Source organism: Anolis sagrei, chromosome 4 (assembly GCF_037176765.1).
Source record: "Anolis sagrei isolate rAnoSag1 chromosome 4, rAnoSag1.mat, whole genome shotgun sequence".
In the NCBI taxonomy this organism is placed as follows: Eukaryota; Metazoa; Chordata; class Lepidosauria; order Squamata; family Dactyloidae; genus Anolis; species Anolis sagrei.
In genome coordinates this window covers 185399212-185416951 of record NC_090024.1, presented here as the reverse complement: position 1 = coordinate 185416951, position 17740 = coordinate 185399212, and the positions used below count along the sequence as shown (strand labels likewise).

General features: G+C 42.8%; 1 protein-coding gene and 1 non-coding gene across 2 annotated transcripts; both read left to right on the top strand.

The window, feature by feature from the left end:
• The first annotated feature begins 4267 nt into the window (after nucleotides 1-4267).
• TMEM167B (transmembrane protein 167B) lies at nucleotides 4268-9121 on the top strand. The gene is made up of 3 exons (XM_060773218.2): nucleotides 4268-4377; nucleotides 4579-4710; nucleotides 7695-9121. The coding sequence occupies exons 1-3, from the start codon at nucleotides 4368-4370 to the stop codon at nucleotides 7775-7777; spliced, it is 225 nt and encodes a 74-aa protein (XP_060629201.1). The 5' UTR covers nucleotides 4268-4367; the 3' UTR covers nucleotides 7778-9121.
• Nucleotides 9122-13345: 4224 nt separating this feature from the next.
• LOC132775306 (small Cajal body-specific RNA 2) lies at nucleotides 13346-13738 on the top strand. Its single transcript, XR_009631511.2, has one exon. It is a non-coding gene; the product is annotated as a small Cajal body-specific RNA 2 (non-coding RNA).
• The last annotated feature ends 4002 nt before the right edge of the window (nucleotides 13739-17740 follow it).

Here is a 17740-nt window from a genome sequence, read left to right as displayed (position 1 = left end):
CCACCTTAACAAAGGACTCAAACACCCATCATTTTTGGAATCAATCCATCTCTATTGATTCCAGGCTGACCCACTTTAAAAAAAAAAAAAAAAAGACTTAATTTTTTTTTTCATATTATCCATCCAAAGTGTAAACTTCTTCATTTCTGAATAAAAATGAATGAATAATGTAAACTTGAAAGTGTCCATGTCTTAATTTTGATTTTACAGAGTGACAATATAGGACTACTACAGTGAAGTCTAGGGTTTTTGCAATGTCCTAATTGATTATCCCCTCTGGCACTTAAATGTGGGTGCATGTACATTATAGGATCAATGCAGTTTTGTTGTCAAGCCACAGCAACCCTCCCCCCCCCCAAAGATTTATAGTTCATCAAGATACGTCAAGCAAATATATATATATATATATATATATATATAATATGGAGCCCCCGGTGGTGCAGTGGGTTAAAGCACTGAGCTGCTGAGCTTGTTGATCAAAAGGTCGCAGGTTCGATTCCGGGGAGCGGCGTGAGCTTCCGCTGTCAGCCCTAGCTTCTGCCAACCTAGCAGTTCGAAAACATGCAAAATGTGAGTAGATCAATAGGTACTACTCTGGCGGGAAGGTAACGGCGCTCCATGCAGTCATGCCGGCCACATGACCTTGGAGGTGTCTACGGACAACGCTGGCTCTTCGGCTTAGAAATGGAGATGAGCACCACACCCCAGAGTCAGACATGACTTAGTGTCAGGGGACTACCTTTATATATATATATATATATATATATATATATATATATATATTCTGCAGCTCCAAATTTGTCAAATACTTAAGCATTAGAGGCTCTGGAATGGACCTAGCAGCAACTGTACCCTACAAACTCTGTCAAGTCTAACCCTAATAAAATATATCAGTTTGATTGGTATATTTTATGTACTGTGCCAAATCCAATAAGTATAAACTGCATGAATTGTATGAGATGAAATGTATAAAAATGTATCTAAAAGGCAGCTACCTCTCCACACCTTATATTTGCACAATCCCTTGGAAAAGGAAATCACAGTCAGTGTCCCTCTAGTTATTTGCCAAGCCAGATAACTATTAGAGGGGACAACTCCTGCTTTTTGGGGAAATATTTTGGTTTCTTTGCCCCTACACTATCAAAAGCTTGTGTGTGCATGTGTGTGCAGATAGATGGTCCTCTTTGTCACCAGCTGTTGTTCTTCCCACCATGGAAATCGCCTGCAGGCTGTGACGTCAAAGGAACCCCCAGCCCATTCAGGTGCAGATCTTAGCCTGCCTCTCTTTCCAGCCAGTCAGGGGAGGGTGTGGGAAATCTGAATAGCTGTCAGAAATGTATAAAAAGTCTTGTATTTTTCTGTGAATTTATGCTCGTACCTTTTGAATCATAGGTTTGTTGGAAACCAGGCAAGTGAAGTTTATATATCTGTGGAATGTCCAGGGTGGAAGAAAGAACGTTGCAAGAGTCTGACTGAGGGCTACTAAATAGTGCTGCTGCTTCACCAAACTAGAATTCACATGATTCCATAAGCTTGAGCCATGGCAGTTAAGGCGGTGTAAACTAGTGATTTCAGATAGGGCCAAGGTTAAAAGGTCTATGCCTGGTGAGCATCTGCTAAACCAGATCAGCCCAGACAAAGACACAAGCTCCCCAGATTGAACGCAATGCCACAGAGGTTTATTACTATTTGGCCAAAAAGGATGCAAGTATACACATTTTGCTTCTAGAAGATATTCAATGAAAAATTAATGCAAAATAGACTGCTGCAATGGGCTGTACGTGGGGTTGCCTTTGAAGACTGTCCGGAAGCTTCAAATGGTCCAACGGGTGGCAGCCAGGTTGCTAACAGGAGCGGCGCTCAGGGAGCGTACAAGTCCTCTGTTGCGCCAGCTCCATTGGCTGCCAGTTTGCTACCGGGCACAATTCAAAGTGCTGGCTTTAGCCTATAAAGCCCTAAATGTTTCTGGCCCAACTTATGTGTCTGAACGCATCTCTCCTTTTGAACCATCTAGGAGCTTAAGATCATCTGGGGAGGCCCTGCTCTCGTTACTGCTTTCGTCACAAGTACGTTTGGCAGAGACGAGAGACAGAGCCTTCTCGGTGGTGGCCCCTTGGCTATGGAACTTCCTTCCTATAGATATTAGATCGGCCACCTTCTTTTTAACATTCTGGAAAAAAGTCAAGACGTGGCTTTTTGAACAAGCATTTCCAAACGCAGAGTAACTGACATAGGAAAATGGAACGGCCACAATGAGACCGGACAACGTTTTTAATAAGGGGATACTATGAATTTATATTTTATTGATTTGTTTAGTTTTTATTATATGTAATGTTTTTAATTCGGTGATGGCCGACAGGGAGCTCTGGCATGGACTGGTCCATGAGGTCACGAAGAGTCAGAAACGAATGAACAACAAAGCATTGAATTTTACCCTGTTAACTGCCTTGAGAAACCTACGGTCTGGGAATGTCGGTATACAAATACAGTAAGTAAGTAAATAAATAAATATGCTCCAGGATGTGCCTCCCACAAATACAAAGTTTTTCAACAGAAAGGGGGAAACCATGAAAATGAACAAAATCTGGCTACCAGTATTAAAAAACTCTAAAATTACAACAGCAAAACAACAGAGAGGAAACAAACAAGGACATCTAATCATCTCTCAAAAAAAGATTGCCCCAGGCACTGCCAGGCCATCAAATGCTAATCCAGGTGGCCAGTTGAAACATTCACACCTAGCTCCAACAGACAAGAGTCCTTTGTCCCACCCTGGTCATTCCAAAGATATATAAACCCCTTTTCCTAGTTTCCAACAGACCTCACTACCTCTGAGGATGCTTGCCATAGATGCAGGCGAAACATCAGGAGAGAATGCCTCTAGAGCATGGCCATTTAGCCAGAAATATCCTACAACAACCCAGTGATTCCGGCCATGAAAGTCTTTGACAACACAAAGTTTTTGCAGTTTAATAAAACTTTCCCCATGTTTTTTATGATAGAGCCAATTAGGAAATGTCATCTATAACCCAAGAACAAAACTCATGTTACATAGTGTTATTCATGTAATAAGAACAATAGCCAAGGGTTGTGTGCACCCGCATGGTAGATTTAATGCAGTTTGATCGCACTTTAATTGCCCTGACTCAAATGCTATGGGATCCTGTCAGTCGTATCTTGATGAGGCATCAGTCCTCTTAGGCTGAGAAGGCTGAAGACGTTGTCGAACTACAATTCCCGTGATTCCAAAGCATTGAACCATAAATCCAGTCAAATTGCATTCCTTCTACAGCAGTGGTTCTCAACCTGTGGGTCCCCAGATGTTTGGCCTTCAGCTCCCAGAAATCCTAACAGCTGGTAAGCTAGCTGGGATTTCTGGGACCCACAGGTTGAGAACCACTGTTCTACAGAGTCAGCGCCTCTCCCTAGACCAGTGGTTCTCAACCTTGCTAATGCCGTGACCCCTTAATGCAGTTCCATATGTTGTGGTGACCCTCAACCATAATATTGTTTTTGTTGCTACTTCATAACAGTCATTTTAGTACGGTTATAAATCGCAATGTAAATATCCGATATGCGGGATATATTTTCATTCACTGGAATAAATTGAGCACAAATACCCAATATGCCCAAATGTGAATGCTAGTGGGATTGGGGGAGAGGATTGATTTTGTAATTTGGGAGTTGTAGTTGCTGGGATTTATAGTTCACCTATAATCAAAAAGCATTCTGAACTCCACCAGCGATGGATTTAAACCGAACTTGGCACAAAGAACTCCCATGACCAACAGAAAACACTGGAAGGGTTTTGTGGGCATTGGCCTTGAGTTTGGGAGTTTTATCCAGTGGAGTGCTGTGGATTCATGCAATGATGGATCTGGACCAAACTTGGCACGAATACTCAGTATGCCCAAATGTGAACACTGGTAGAGTCTGGGGGAAAATAGACCTTGGCATTTGGGAGTTGTAGTTGTTGGGATTTATAGTTCACCTACAATCAAAGAGCATTCTGAACTCGACCAACAACAGAATTGGGTTAAACTTCCCACACAGAATCCCAATGACCACCAGGAAATACTATGTTTTGTGATGGTCTTTGGCGACCCCTTTGACACCTCCTCACGACCCCCAGGTTGAGAAACACTGCCCTAGACAGTACATCCGCGTCTCTAGTTAGAAGCCGGCGGTTCGGCTTTCGACTAGTTCTGCCTGACTCATCGCTGCTGAGACCTAGACGAGGGAAGGACAACACCCTCTTTGCATCGGTGCTCGATTGGCGCTGCCTGGCGGTTCCGGTGCCGCGCTGGCTGTCCATTCTGGGCGATGCGGAGACGGCGGAGCTGATCTGGGCCTTGCGGGTTGCCGTCATGGCGAATGGTGAGCCTTAGAGCGGGACTGGGGGCGTGGGGAGATCAAGATGGGCTTCCTGGCTTTGGCTGGTCTCTCTGGCATGGGCTTGGGCCGGTGGCCTCCTCCTGACAGCTCCCCTTGGCCCCAGAGACGCCTCCCTTGCCACCCCAAAGGGAGAGGCGCTCCTCCGAGGCCACAGCTGGCAGTGACGCTCTCTTTCCCCCGCAGTGTACTCCCTGGACGGGCTCTTGGTCTTCGGTTTGCTCTTCATATGCACCTGCGCCTATTTCCGGAAGGTGCCCCGGCTGAAAGCTTGGCTGCTCTCCGAGAAGAGGGGCGTCTGGGGGGTCTTCTACAAAGGTAAGGCCCGAAGCGGGGCAAGGAACGGTTGGTTGGACATTCGACTCCCCTTCAACTGCCATGGCTCAATGCTATGGGATCCTGGGAGTTGTAGCTTGGCGAGGCACAGAGAAGGCTACAGGCCTTGTAAAACTGCCACTCCTATGGTTCCATAGCACTGAGCACTGGGTATTTTTGTTTGTCCTGCATGGCAGGAGGTTGGACTTGATGGCTCATGTGGTCTCTTCCAACTCTAATAATAATAATAATAATAATAATAATAATAATAATACATCATAGAATCATAGAACCAAAGAGTTGGAAGAGACCTCATGGGCCATCCAGTCCAACCCCCTGCCAAGAAGCAGGAATATTGCATTCAAATCACCCCTGACAGATGGCCATCCAGCCTGTTTAAAAGCTTCCAAAGAAGGAGCCTCCACCACACTCCGGGGCAGAGAGTTCCACTGCTGAACGGCTCTCACAGTCAGGAAGTTCTTCCTCATGTTCAGATGGAATCTCCTCTCTTGAAGTTTGAAGCCATTGTTCCGCGTCCTAGTCTCCAAGGAAGCAGAAAATAAGTTTGCTCCCTTCTCCCTGTGGCTTCCTTTCATATATTTATACATGGCTATCATATCTCCTCTCAGCCTTCTCTTCTTCAGGCTAAACATCACACAGTCCTAGACGCTTGGGAAGTGTTCGACTTGTGATTTTGTGATACGAAATCCAGCATATAGATCTTGTTTGCTGTGCTTTTGTATCAGTAAAATAATAATAATAATCTTTATTTATACCCCGCCACCATCTCCTCGAAGGGGACTCGGGGCGGCTAACATGAGACCAAGGCCAAAGATACAATACAGCAAAATAAAGTGCAAAATACAACAACAAAAATTACATCACAATGAAGTACACACAGTGGCAAAATAAAATAAACAAAGCAAAATAGTATAATAGAAAATCGAACACAATGGGCAGGCCAAATGGACAAGATAAAATGATAAAACCCTGGATGAGGTAGGAGTAGATAAAGTGTATTTGAGAGGAGCCCAAAAAGAACAAACAGTACAGTTAGGCCTTCAATTTAGGACGGGAGAAAGTGAATCATAAGGACAACACTGTAAATGGAACAGATAGAAATGGGATGAATGGTCACTCTCCAAAGGCACAACAAAAGAGCCATGCTTTTAGACCTTTCTTAAAGGCTGCTAGGGTGGGGGCTTGCCTAATCTCACCAGGTAGTGAGTTCCAAGGCTTTCTCCCTTGTTCCCACAAGTCGTGCCTGAGATAGAGGAAGGGGTGAAAGGAGGGCCTCCCCAGAAGATCAAAGGGATCATGCAGGTTGGTAGTAGGAGATGCGGTCACGAAGGTAGCCGGGTTATTCTGTGATTCTATGAGCTGTTTTAGAATCCCAGAGTTGGAAGAGACCCCAAGGGCCATCCAGTCCAGTTCCATTTTGCCATGTAGGAACACACAATTCCCAACAGATATTCACCCAACTTCTGCTTTAAAACCTCCAAAGAAAGAGACTCCATCACGCTCTGAGAAGGCAGCATATGTACTGCCAAACAACGCTTAGCTTCAGGAAGTTCTAATACAGTAGTCTCAATTATCCAACATAAAAAGGTCAGCAGAACATTGGATAAGTGAAAATGTTGGATGATAAGGAGGGATTAAGGAAAAGCCTATTAAATGTCAAATGATGATTATGTTATGATTTTACAAAATAAGTACCAAAACCATCATGTTTTACAGCAAATTGACAGAAAAAGCAGTTCAAATCACTGTAATGTTATGTAGTAATTACTGTATTTACGAATTCAGCACCAAAGCAGACAAGGGTTCTTTCTTTCTCCCACCCTGGATTGCGTTGGATAATACAGAACATTGGATAAGCGAAGGTTATTATTATTGTAATAATAATAATAATAATAATAATAATAATAAATTTATTTACAGCCTGCCCTCTTCTCTCCCTGAAGGGACTCAGGACAATTTGCAAAAATAACAAAAACAGCAAGCATTTAATGCCCAAAAACAACAGTCAAGGCAAGGCAAACATGAAATAAAATAAATTCAATATAAAATATAACAACCAAAACTGAGGGTTAAACTAAGTAAACATAATAAGTGCAAGGAGTCAAACCAATTAAAACACAATAACATTAAAAACATAATATATTGTATCCTAATGTTTATGTAGACTCCCCTTTGATCCACTATGTCCTAGTCTCCAGAGCAGGAGGAAACCCCTTGCTTAATGTAACATCCCTTCAAATATTTAAATGTGGCTATCATGTCCCCTTCTCTCAGCCTTCTTTTCTCCAAGCTAAATGTACCCAGCTCCTTAATTTATACAGTGTTATCAAACTGCATTAATTCTACAGTGGATATGCACCTTTGAGCAGCTTGAAGGAGGGAAGATTATGTGCACCTTCCCAGGAAGTTGTGAAAAGATTTATAGCAGCAGGAGGTCAGACTTGAGAATTCTTTTGTGTGTTATAAAAGTCTTCACCTGGTAGTGGGTTCTATTTGGGGATTTTGTGATGTGTCAAATGACACAACTTAAAGGTACATCTTTACTGTAGAATGAACACAGTTTGCCCCCACTTTAACTGCCACAGAACAATGCTATTGAATCCTGGGAGTTGTAGTTTGGTGAGGTACTGGCAGAGAAAACTAAAGACTGCATAAAACTTCAACTCCAATGATTGCATAGCCCTGAGCCATGGCCGTTTGTTGAAGTGGAAGAATAGTTTGTTGTTATTTGCTGTAAAGTCAGTTTGGGATTAGGGCAAACCCCATCAACGAGAGACTTTCAAGAATTCTGGTCATCTACTGCTCATGTCTTGCAGACCAGGGCCACGACTAAAGGGCCATGAAGCTGGACTGTGCTTTTAGTGTTTGTAGCAATAAAATAAAACTTGCCAAATTCTCACAACAATTGAAGCAAGTAACATATACTCTGTACTGTTATAAATGCCAAATATCTTTTGATTTTACAGCGGCGGTGATTGGTACAAGACTTCATGCAGTAGTAGCAATGTCCTGCATTGTCATGGCTTTTTATGTCCTTTTCATAAAATGAATCCCATCTCATCGGATGGACAGTGCTGTTTGAACAATGATGCTATAGAAGGCCTATCTCTCTGGCTTCAGAGGACATTATCTCTTAGAGGAACGTACACAGAACCTTACACGGATGTCAAGAGGATATTCTCCTATGGCCAAGCCATCTTTCAGACCAAGGGAGTAGTTTTGGTAATAACAACCACCCTCTGTGCTTCTAGTAGAGCTTGAATGTCAACAAATACTGTTTCATGTGCAGATTATTAAAATCAGTGTTACAGTCTGCAGAAAGTAAACATCATAGGTTTGTGGTAAATAGAAATGGGTAAGGTGAATTATTGCTGGCAAATAGAAATGGAAAGGCTTTCTCCAAGGTCTGGCAGAATTAGAAAGTGCAAACGTTTTCCTGTCTGGTGTTCTAAAGGGAATTGCTCTAAATATCCAAAATTTAACAGTGAGGGAAGATAGAGGTTTGCTTTTATTTCTTTTCCTCCTTGATTAATGCAGTTTTAAGATTGGGGATAAAGCTATGATAAAAATGAATTATTGGAAAACTATATGGAAATCTAGCTAGTCGTAAATTTCTTGCATTCTTTGGAAAAGTGCTTATGTGCTCTGTATTCTTGAACAAAGACAACATCTGCACCACAAATGAAAGAAATTGATATTTTGTGATCTATTCACATCTGCCTTGGAATAATTAACAGTCTTGCTACCTTTTACAGATAGCTAGAGTCCTGAAATGCTTCACATTCCGAAAATCCTAGCCCAAAATTAAAAATTGCCAACAACATAAACACAGCCAGTTTCTGGCTGTCAATGTAGAAGGAGAAAGCAATGAGGACATACGCTGTTACATTATGTTAATAGATGTTGAAATGTTTAAATCACATTGAAAGATCCAAACATGTATATTTTGGAAAGTGTACAGACTTTAAAAGTGAAGATTTGTGTTTATGTTCTTTATTTTTAATTATACAGTTATTCTCTTTATTCCACATTTTAATTTGAATGGTCCTTTTCTGTTACTTTGTGCTTCAAGTGTTGGAGGTAAATCTCCTACATTAAAAGCATGTTTAACATGTATATTTGAAGTTTATGTTGATGAAAATTATACAAACTCCAAAGTGGTTTCAGAGTTGAGACCTAATCTTTTAACAACAAAAATTCCATTATTTGTATAATGCTGGTTAAATCTGAAAAAAGTTTTGTTTTTTCCCAACTTTGTACATTTTTTTTTCAGACAGAAATCTATCACATTCAAGTCCTATCTTGGCCTCTGGTATTCCAGCAATATGTGTATGAATAAATCTGCCTTATTGTTCTTTCCCATACTTCATATTTAATACACATTGGAATAGTTTCTTCCTTTAATTTTTTTATTATACATGCTAGCTGGGATCTGAAGGAATAAAAATGGGTCTTATCAACTCTCAGATTCTAGGGAAATGGAAAAGTAGAGGTTCAGTTTCATAAAACATTTCAGTTGTGGTTAGAAATATGTTTGATTCAGAGTGACATCTTTGTACCAACTTTTCAAGGTAAGTATAATTTTGTAATTTTTAATCTTTGCTAATTTAACTGCAAAACAGAGCAGATAAAATGGTCTCAAGAAGTGACTATGTTCCTATCAAAAACATTTCTGAGATAGCTTAGTAGTTTATGGTTATTTCACTCCTCTTGGCATCCCCTCAGCAACAGCAAGGGAATCCCTCTGGGCAGCTCAACCAGGAAATCCCAAGTGGATGGCCTCCCACGAGGGTCTTCCTCCAGGGGCAAACCAAGAATGGACAACTTGGAAGTCCCTGAACAGACTCAGAAGTGGAGTGGGCAGATCAAAAGACCACCCGGCAAAAAGGCACTACCTAAAAGAATTTCACACCTTGTGTGACTGCGGAGCAGAACAGACAACTCCGCATCTGTATGCTTGTCCACTATACCCAGCCTCATATACAGAGGAAGAATTGTTGGAGGCTACAGACAATGCTGCCCGTTTCTGGTCAAAAGATATTTAGCCCCCTGCACTCCTTCTATTTTTATCATTTTTATACTAATTTATGCAATGCTTTTGATACTAAATACATAAATAAATAACCTTCTAAAAATATTTTGTTAAACAGGAAAGTGGCCCATACCTAGACAATTACAGGGATTAAAACATTGAACTTTTCATTTTCATAGAGAAGAACATCAGTAATAATGATCAGTAATAATTTACATATAACTCTGCAGTAGTCCTGATAATGCATTACATGTTGCTGCTTAATTCATACAGACAATCTGGGGATAGGAAACTAGGGCCTAAATCCAACATACTGCTAGCAGAGTAAAAATCCCTGAGAGCCTATTTGCCCTGGATTACACATTTGTGTTCACTGTTGCTTATGCAACAAAAAATGACTGGTAAGCACCTTTGTGCTAATTCTGAAAATGCACTACTACTAGTGCAGCAAGCTTTGTTAGCAGAATACCACTGTTGAATTCAGGCCAAGAATACCAACCAGTTATTTGGCTATGGGTAGTCAAGAATCTTCAGATGTTAACATTGGAATAACTGGTAGTTAGTTACACAAGTGGTTGTATTAGATAGACACTTAAGTAAGGAGGGATGCAATGCCCAGTGCAAGCTAAATATTTTTCCATGGCACAGTGGTACAGATAATTGCCCAGTGATTGAAATGGCTGTAAACCGCCCAACCCCACTGAGGTTTTTATTCTCTCTACCTAGTACATTGACAGTACTTTATGTTTTATGTGTTATCATCTCTGTCCAAGGCTTCTGCAGTAAATAGTCTATAAATATACTGCAAGCAAATCCTCAAATCCAAAACAGTAGGAAGTCTTGGACTGACAAGAGTAGTCTTCCTCATTGTGCCATCCTCCTTATCTTTAGAACTATAGTTATTATTAACAGAGGTGATGAATTGTTAGAAGCGTTAAATCCAAAATACCCAGAGGGCACCAGGTTGAAGAAATGTAGACTTAATTGTTAAACAAAATAAAATGCCATGCATTTAATCACACAGTACAATGTCAAATTTTGCACTGGTGTGTGTGGTGAGATGACAAAATTGTATTTCAGTTAGGTGGTTTGAGTCTGTGTTTTTTTAAAAAATTATTTGGATCCAAGATAATCTTGTCAAACTACTTTTCCCATATGGAGTATAACTATAATGTGATCTACTGTGACAATTCTTCAGTAGAGGTGACTGGATTTATTTTAAAGCAGCTTAAGACTTATTTATTTGGAGTGAATGTGCATACAAAGGTGCGTATTTATGCGTATGGAGTATCTTTGTTGATGAGTGATTCAGTTACTCCTTTTCTGGAAATCCTGTGGTTAGATACCAATGTAATACATACAAATTAGAAGTAAGTAACAACCTTTTATCACCTTAAACAGTGACAGATTTATTATGTTAAGTAGTTAACATAATAAATAACATACGACATAGTCTGGTCATTTGTAAAAATGGGCCTTGGGGGTATGGGGTAGTAAACATCTTCCAAATGGAGTACAAAGCCCCAGCATTGCTTACTTTCCCCAGAGGTCATTAAATTCATTGCAACTTTTAAGTAGATATGCATTTAGTTGCTTTTGTAAAGTCTTAAAAGGGACAAACTAACCCCAAAGCTGGGTTCGCTTATTTATCTATAAATGCAATATTGAGATTTTAAAAATCAAACAGGAAAAACAAGGGAATGGATTGCTAGCTGAACTTCTTTGAATCTGGATGTAAAACACCATGTTTTCATTCTATTCTCCCACTTGGAAGCAAGTGAATACCATGGAAAGTAGCAGAGAGAAAGAATAAATTTGAACATGAAGGTGATTAGAAGGCATGGCAGTAGCAAAAACTAGGTTTATTCTCCAACATTGATTTATTTGTTGTGATTTTGCTTACGGAGTACTATGATATAGTTGATTTTGGCAGAGTTGTGGTGGAAAGGTTTGAAAACTCAAAGCTAACATTGCTAGTCAGAGATGGAGCTGAGGCTAGTTTGGACTTTCAGCCAAAATTGCGAGATGCAATGTTTTATACAGAGGAAAGATCACTATGAGTTACACCTATCACTTCCAACCATGTCGAATTTACCAAAGATAAGTCATCATGCTATTCTCTGAATATTTCCCATAGTTTATCACAGATTTTGCCTTGTTTCTAAAATGTATTTCCTCCTTTGGGTAGTTTTAGATTTGGAGGACTGCAAAAGGAGCTGAAGGAAGAATAGTTCTGAGTATGAGAATGGGGAAGACAACCAGTGGCTCACTTCAATTATATTACTTATATTTCCAAAACATTTAACTGTGATTCCACAACTAATTTAATGAACTTTTCCAAACAGGAGTTTCACAAAGTATCTGCTCTAAACATCCCAGTTGTGGTGGCTGATGCAGGATTGACAGAAGAGTTATTTCGTTCTCTACCTCCTCCTTTTTTCTTCCAGAAAGTCCGCACAAAATGGGTTCTTAGAACCAACCCAGAAATCCAACCTCCCGTCCACAAGGCAGAATTACAACAGTTTGGCACCACGTTAACTGCCATAACTGCCATCCTCTAGAACAGGCATGGACAAACTTGGGCTCTCCATGTGTTTTGGACTGCCTGCTCTAGAATCTTGGGACTTGTAGTTTGTTCTCTTTCAGGGAAGGGTAAATATCTCATACTAATCCCAGAAATCCATAGTATTGAGCCATGACAGTTAATGTGGTGTCAAAAAGTGATACAATTCTCTATTGCAGACACAGCCTTGGGATAAATTGTGGAGTTAAGACAGCTTGACATCACGTTAACTGCCATGGCTCAAGGTTATGGAGTCCTGGGAGTTTTAGTTTCACAAGGTCTTTAGCCTTCTCTGTCAAAAAGAAGGGGTGCTTTGAATGTGATTTTCCTGCTTCTTGGCAGGGAGTTGGCCCACGAGATCTCTTCCAACTCTGATTCTATGAAATAGTGCTGGATACCTCACAAAACTACAGCTCCCAGGATTCCATAGCATTGAGTCCTGGCAGTTAAGACATCAAACTGATATCATTATGGTTGACATGTTTGTAGTTCATTCATTTAGTTGCTTCCGACTCTTCATGACCTCATGGACCAGCCCACGCTAGAGCTCCCTGTCGGCCGTCACCACCCCCCAGCTCCTTCAAGGTCAAGCCAGTCACTTCTAGGATACATCCATCCATCTTGCCCTTGGTTGGCTCCTCTTCCTTTTTCCTTCCATTTTCCCCTGCATAATTATCTTCTCTAAGCTTTCCTTTCTTCTCATGATGTGGCCAAAATACTTCATCTTGGCCTCTATTATCCTTCCCTCCAATGAGCTGTCGGGCTTTATTTCCTGAAGTATGGGCTGGTTGGATCTTCTGGTGGCCCAAGACACTCTCAGAACTTCCCTCCAACACCACAATTCAAAGGCATCTATTGCTGACATAGCCTTAGGCAAACAAAGCCACCTCAGAAGTTGGAAGTTGCAAACATCGCGAGAAGGGGGCACGAGAGCGCGAGCTAATAGATTTCCCAAAATGCTCTGCGGCGGAATCAATAAAAGGGCAGGGCTTGCCGGTTCCGCAGTCAGTAGCCGGGGCGAGAGAAAGAGGTGTGAGCGTGGTAGTGTGAGAGGGAGGAGAGGCTGGAAGGGCGCGTGGGGCGTGCCTGTGCATGGTGCGCGTGAGTGAGAGAGTGAGTGTGTGTGTGTGAGAGAGAGAGGCGGGCGAATGAGTCCCCGCGCTACGACGTTTTCTTTTCTTGATACACGATGATCTTATTTGATCGGGGCGAGGGCCCGCTGCCGCGTTCTCGCCCCGAAATGAGAAGAACCCCTTCCCGTGAAGCCCTCTCGAAGGGCGCTGTACGGAGAAGCTGGTCCACCGAGCCGGCGGCACGTTCTGAGTCGGAAGTGATGAATTGATCAGATAGATGAGGCCCCGAGGCTGGGACTCCCCTCCTCTCGGCCGATGTGTATCGAGGCGATTCTGATCCGACTTGAACGCAGCTGGGACGCGCCTACACTAGGATTAACGGAGTTCGACACCATTTAGGGCCCTTCCAGGCAGGCCCAATATCCCAGGATCTGACCCCAGGTTTCCTGTTTATCCCAGATTATCTGGCAGCGGGGACTCATATAACCCAGTTTAAAGCAGGACATCAGGGGTTAGATCCTGGGATATAGAGAATTAATGTAGTTTGACACCACTTAGGGTCCTTCCAGGCAGGATCTGACCCCAGGTTTTCTATTTATCCCAGATTATCTGGCAATGGGGACTCGTATAATCCAGTTTAAAGCAGGACATCTGTGGTTACATCCTGGGATGTAGAGAATTGATGTAGTTTGACACCACTTAGGCTCCTTCCAGGCAGGATCTGAACCCAGGTTTTCTGTTTATCCCAGATTATCTAGCAGTGGGGACTCGTATCATCCAGTTTAAAGCAGGACATCTGGGATCACATCCTGGGATATAGGGAATTAATGTAGCTTGACACCAATTTGGGCCCTTCCAGGCAGGCCCAGTATCCCAGGATAATAATAATGATGATGATGTATGGATTGTCGATGTTGCAATCCCAGGTGACAGCAGAATTGCAGAGAAACAACAGGAAAAGCTGACACAATATGAGGATTTAAAGATCGAACTGTAAAGACTCTGGCACAAGCCGGTAAAGGTTGTCCCAGTGGTGAACGGCACACTGGGTCCAGTGCCTAAAGACCTTGGCCTGCACTTAAACACAATATTACAGCTGACGAAATTACCATCTGCCAGCTGCAAAAGGCCACCTTACTGGGATCTGCACGCATAATCGCCGATACATCACACAGTCCTAGAAACTGTCCGACGTGTGATCCAGTACAACAGCCAACAGAGTGTCTGCTGTGAACTCATCTTGTGTTTCAAATATTATTATTATTATTACTTTATTTATTACTTTACCCCGCTAGCATCTCCCGAAGGACTTGATGCGGCTTACACAGGCCAAGGCCTCAAAAACACAATACAATACCTAAAGCAAATTAAAAACAGTTAAGCAGAATAAACAATATAAAACTGGGCCGGGCCAGAATAATGGGTACAAGATTAAAAGTGCTGATGTGGCAGGAGATATGTAGGATTATAAGTAAGTGCAGAGTGTGGTGTGCAGTAATCTTAGTTCTACTAAAGTGCTTCTAGGACTTGGTATTGGAGGTTCCTAATCTGAGAAGGCACATCGGAACAGCCAGGTCTTCAAGTTCTTTCTGAAGACTCCCAGTGTAGGGGCCTGTCTAAGGTCTCTTGGGAGGGCGTTCCAGAGTCGGGGGGCCACCACAGAAAAGACCCTGTCTCGGGTCCCCACCAAGTGTGCTTGCGACGCAGGCGGGATCACGAGTAGGGCCTCTCCAGATGCCCGAAGTGAACGCGTGGGTTCGTAGACGGAGATGCGGTCACGCAGGTAGGGTGGTCCCAAACCGTTCAGGGCTTTGTAGGTAAGCACCTGCACCTTAAATTGGGCTCGGAAAATAAACGGCAGTCAGTGGAACTCCTTAAAAAGGAGGGTTGACCTCTCTCTGTAATGAGCCCCGGTTAACATCCTGGCTGCTGCCCGTTGGACCAGTTGGAACTTCTGAGCCGTTTTCAAGGGCAGCCCTACGTAGAGCGCATTGCAGTAATCCAATCTAGAGGTGACCAAGGTATGGACCACCCTGGTGAGGTATGGTCGCAGCTGGAGCACAAGTCTTAATTGTGCAAAAGCCCTCCCGGACACTACCGACGCCTGAACCTCAAGCGAGAGCGATGAGTCCAAGAGGACTCCCAAACTGTGGACCTGTGGCTTCAGGGGGAGTGTAACCCTGTCCAACACAAGTTGCCAACCTATACCCTGATCCGGTTTGCGATCGACCAGGAGGACCTCTGTCTTGTCGGGATTGATCTTCAGCTTGTTCCTCCTCATCCAGATAGACACAGCGGCCAGGCACTCGTCCAGCACCCAAGAGGCCTCCTTGGAATTAGGTGGAAAAGAGTAGTAGAATTGTGCGTCATCTGCGTAGAGATGGCACAAAACTCTGGATGACCTCTCCCAGCGGTTTCATGTAGATGTTAAAAAGTATGGGAGACAGGATAGAGCCTTGCGGGACCCCACAGGTCAAAGGCCAGGAATCTGAGCAGGTGTCTCCCAGCTTCACCATCTGGGTTTGTCCCTCCAGGAAGGACCGGAGCCACGACAAAACCGTGCCCCCGAGACCCATCCCAGAGAGACGACCCAGAAGGATACCATGATCGATGGTATCGAAAGCCGCTGAGATGTCCTAGAGAAACAACAGAGTCACACTCCCCCTGTCCAGCTCTCTACGGAGGTCATCCACCAAGGCGACCAAGGCTGTCTCGGTGCCATGACCAGGCCTGAAACCAGACTGTGACTGATCTAGGTAGTTGATGTCATCCAAAAAGCCCTGGAGCGGGGAGGTGACCACCCGCTCCAGCACCTTACCCAAGAAAGGGAGGTTGGAGATCCGTCTGTAATTGTTCAGCACCGTGGAGTCAAGGGAAGCCTTTTTGAGGAGTGGACGAAATAATAATAATTTTATTTCTTACCCACCTCTCTTTGTGGCTCGAGGCAGGCTAGAACATCACTAAAAACATATAATAATCTAAAAAATTATATAAAATACACATATTAAAACATATTTGTACAGAATACAAATTAGAAAACACAGAACAAAGATGTAAAATTGATGATTTGCTGTGGATTCGTCTTGTTGTGTTTCTAATAATAATAATAATAATAAACTTTATACCCCACCACTATCTCCCCAGGAGGACTCGGGGCAGGTTACATGAGGCCAAGCCAAACAACACATCAGTAAAACAACAAAGCAGCAATCAAATAAAACAGTACAATTAATATAACTCGCATATAAGCAGTAACACAAAAAAAATTTAAAACATTGTGGCCAGGCCAGATGTAATAGATTAAAATTTTACAAATAAACACTGTGCGCAAACAGAGGTAGGGTATATCTAAGCAGGGGATTTTAAAGGATAATGTAGGGAGATCAACCCAACAGGTAGTTAAAGTGCTTCTGAGGACATTTTGCAGGGAATTGGTCAGAGCAAGGCAATGTTTCCTTTATTTAGGGAAGGCACACTGGAACAGCCACGTTTTCAGGCTCCTAAAGACTGTCAATGTGGGGGCTTGTCTGATATTCTTGCGGCGTGAGTTCCAAAGTCGGGGGGGGGGGGGCACCCTGAAGAAGGCCCTCTTCTTTGTCTCCACCAATCACACCTGCGAAGAGGGCGGGAGCGAGAGCAGGGCGTCTCCAGATCGGAGAGATCGCATGGGTTCATAAACAGAAATGCGGTCACGCAGGTAGGTGGGTTCCAAACTGTTCTGGGCTTTGTAGGTAAGAACCTGCACCTTAATTTGGGACCGGAAAATGAATGGCAGCCAACGGAGCTCCTTAAATAGGTTCTTTGTTTATCCCAGATTATCTGGCAGTGGGGACTCATATAATCCAGTTTAAAGCAGGACATCTGGGATCAGATCCTAGGATATAGGGCTTGTCTGGAAGAGTCCTTGAACTACCATGGCTCAGTTCTTTGGTAGTTTAAGAAATAGGACCACAAAGTGGAGTCCAGGATATGGGAGTGTGGAGAAGAGCAAACCACAGACTGCCTACTACAATGCAACCTGAGCCCTTTCACATGCACAATGGAGGACCTTCTTTTAGCAACACCAGAGGCACTCCAAGTGGCCAGTTACTGGTCAAAGGACATTTATTTTAATGCCAAGTTTTAAAACTTTGTGTTTTTAAATACATTTCAACTGTACCCTCGGTTTGCTTCTGACACGATAAATAAATAGTTCTATAGAATCATGTAAGTTATAGTTTTACAAGGTCTTGGCTTTGTGCAGTTCTGCATGGCAGGTGGTTAGACTGGATGGCCACATGGTCTCTTCTAACTCATTCAGTGACTAGCATAGCTACAGTGCTGAGCTTCTAATAGTTAAATGTT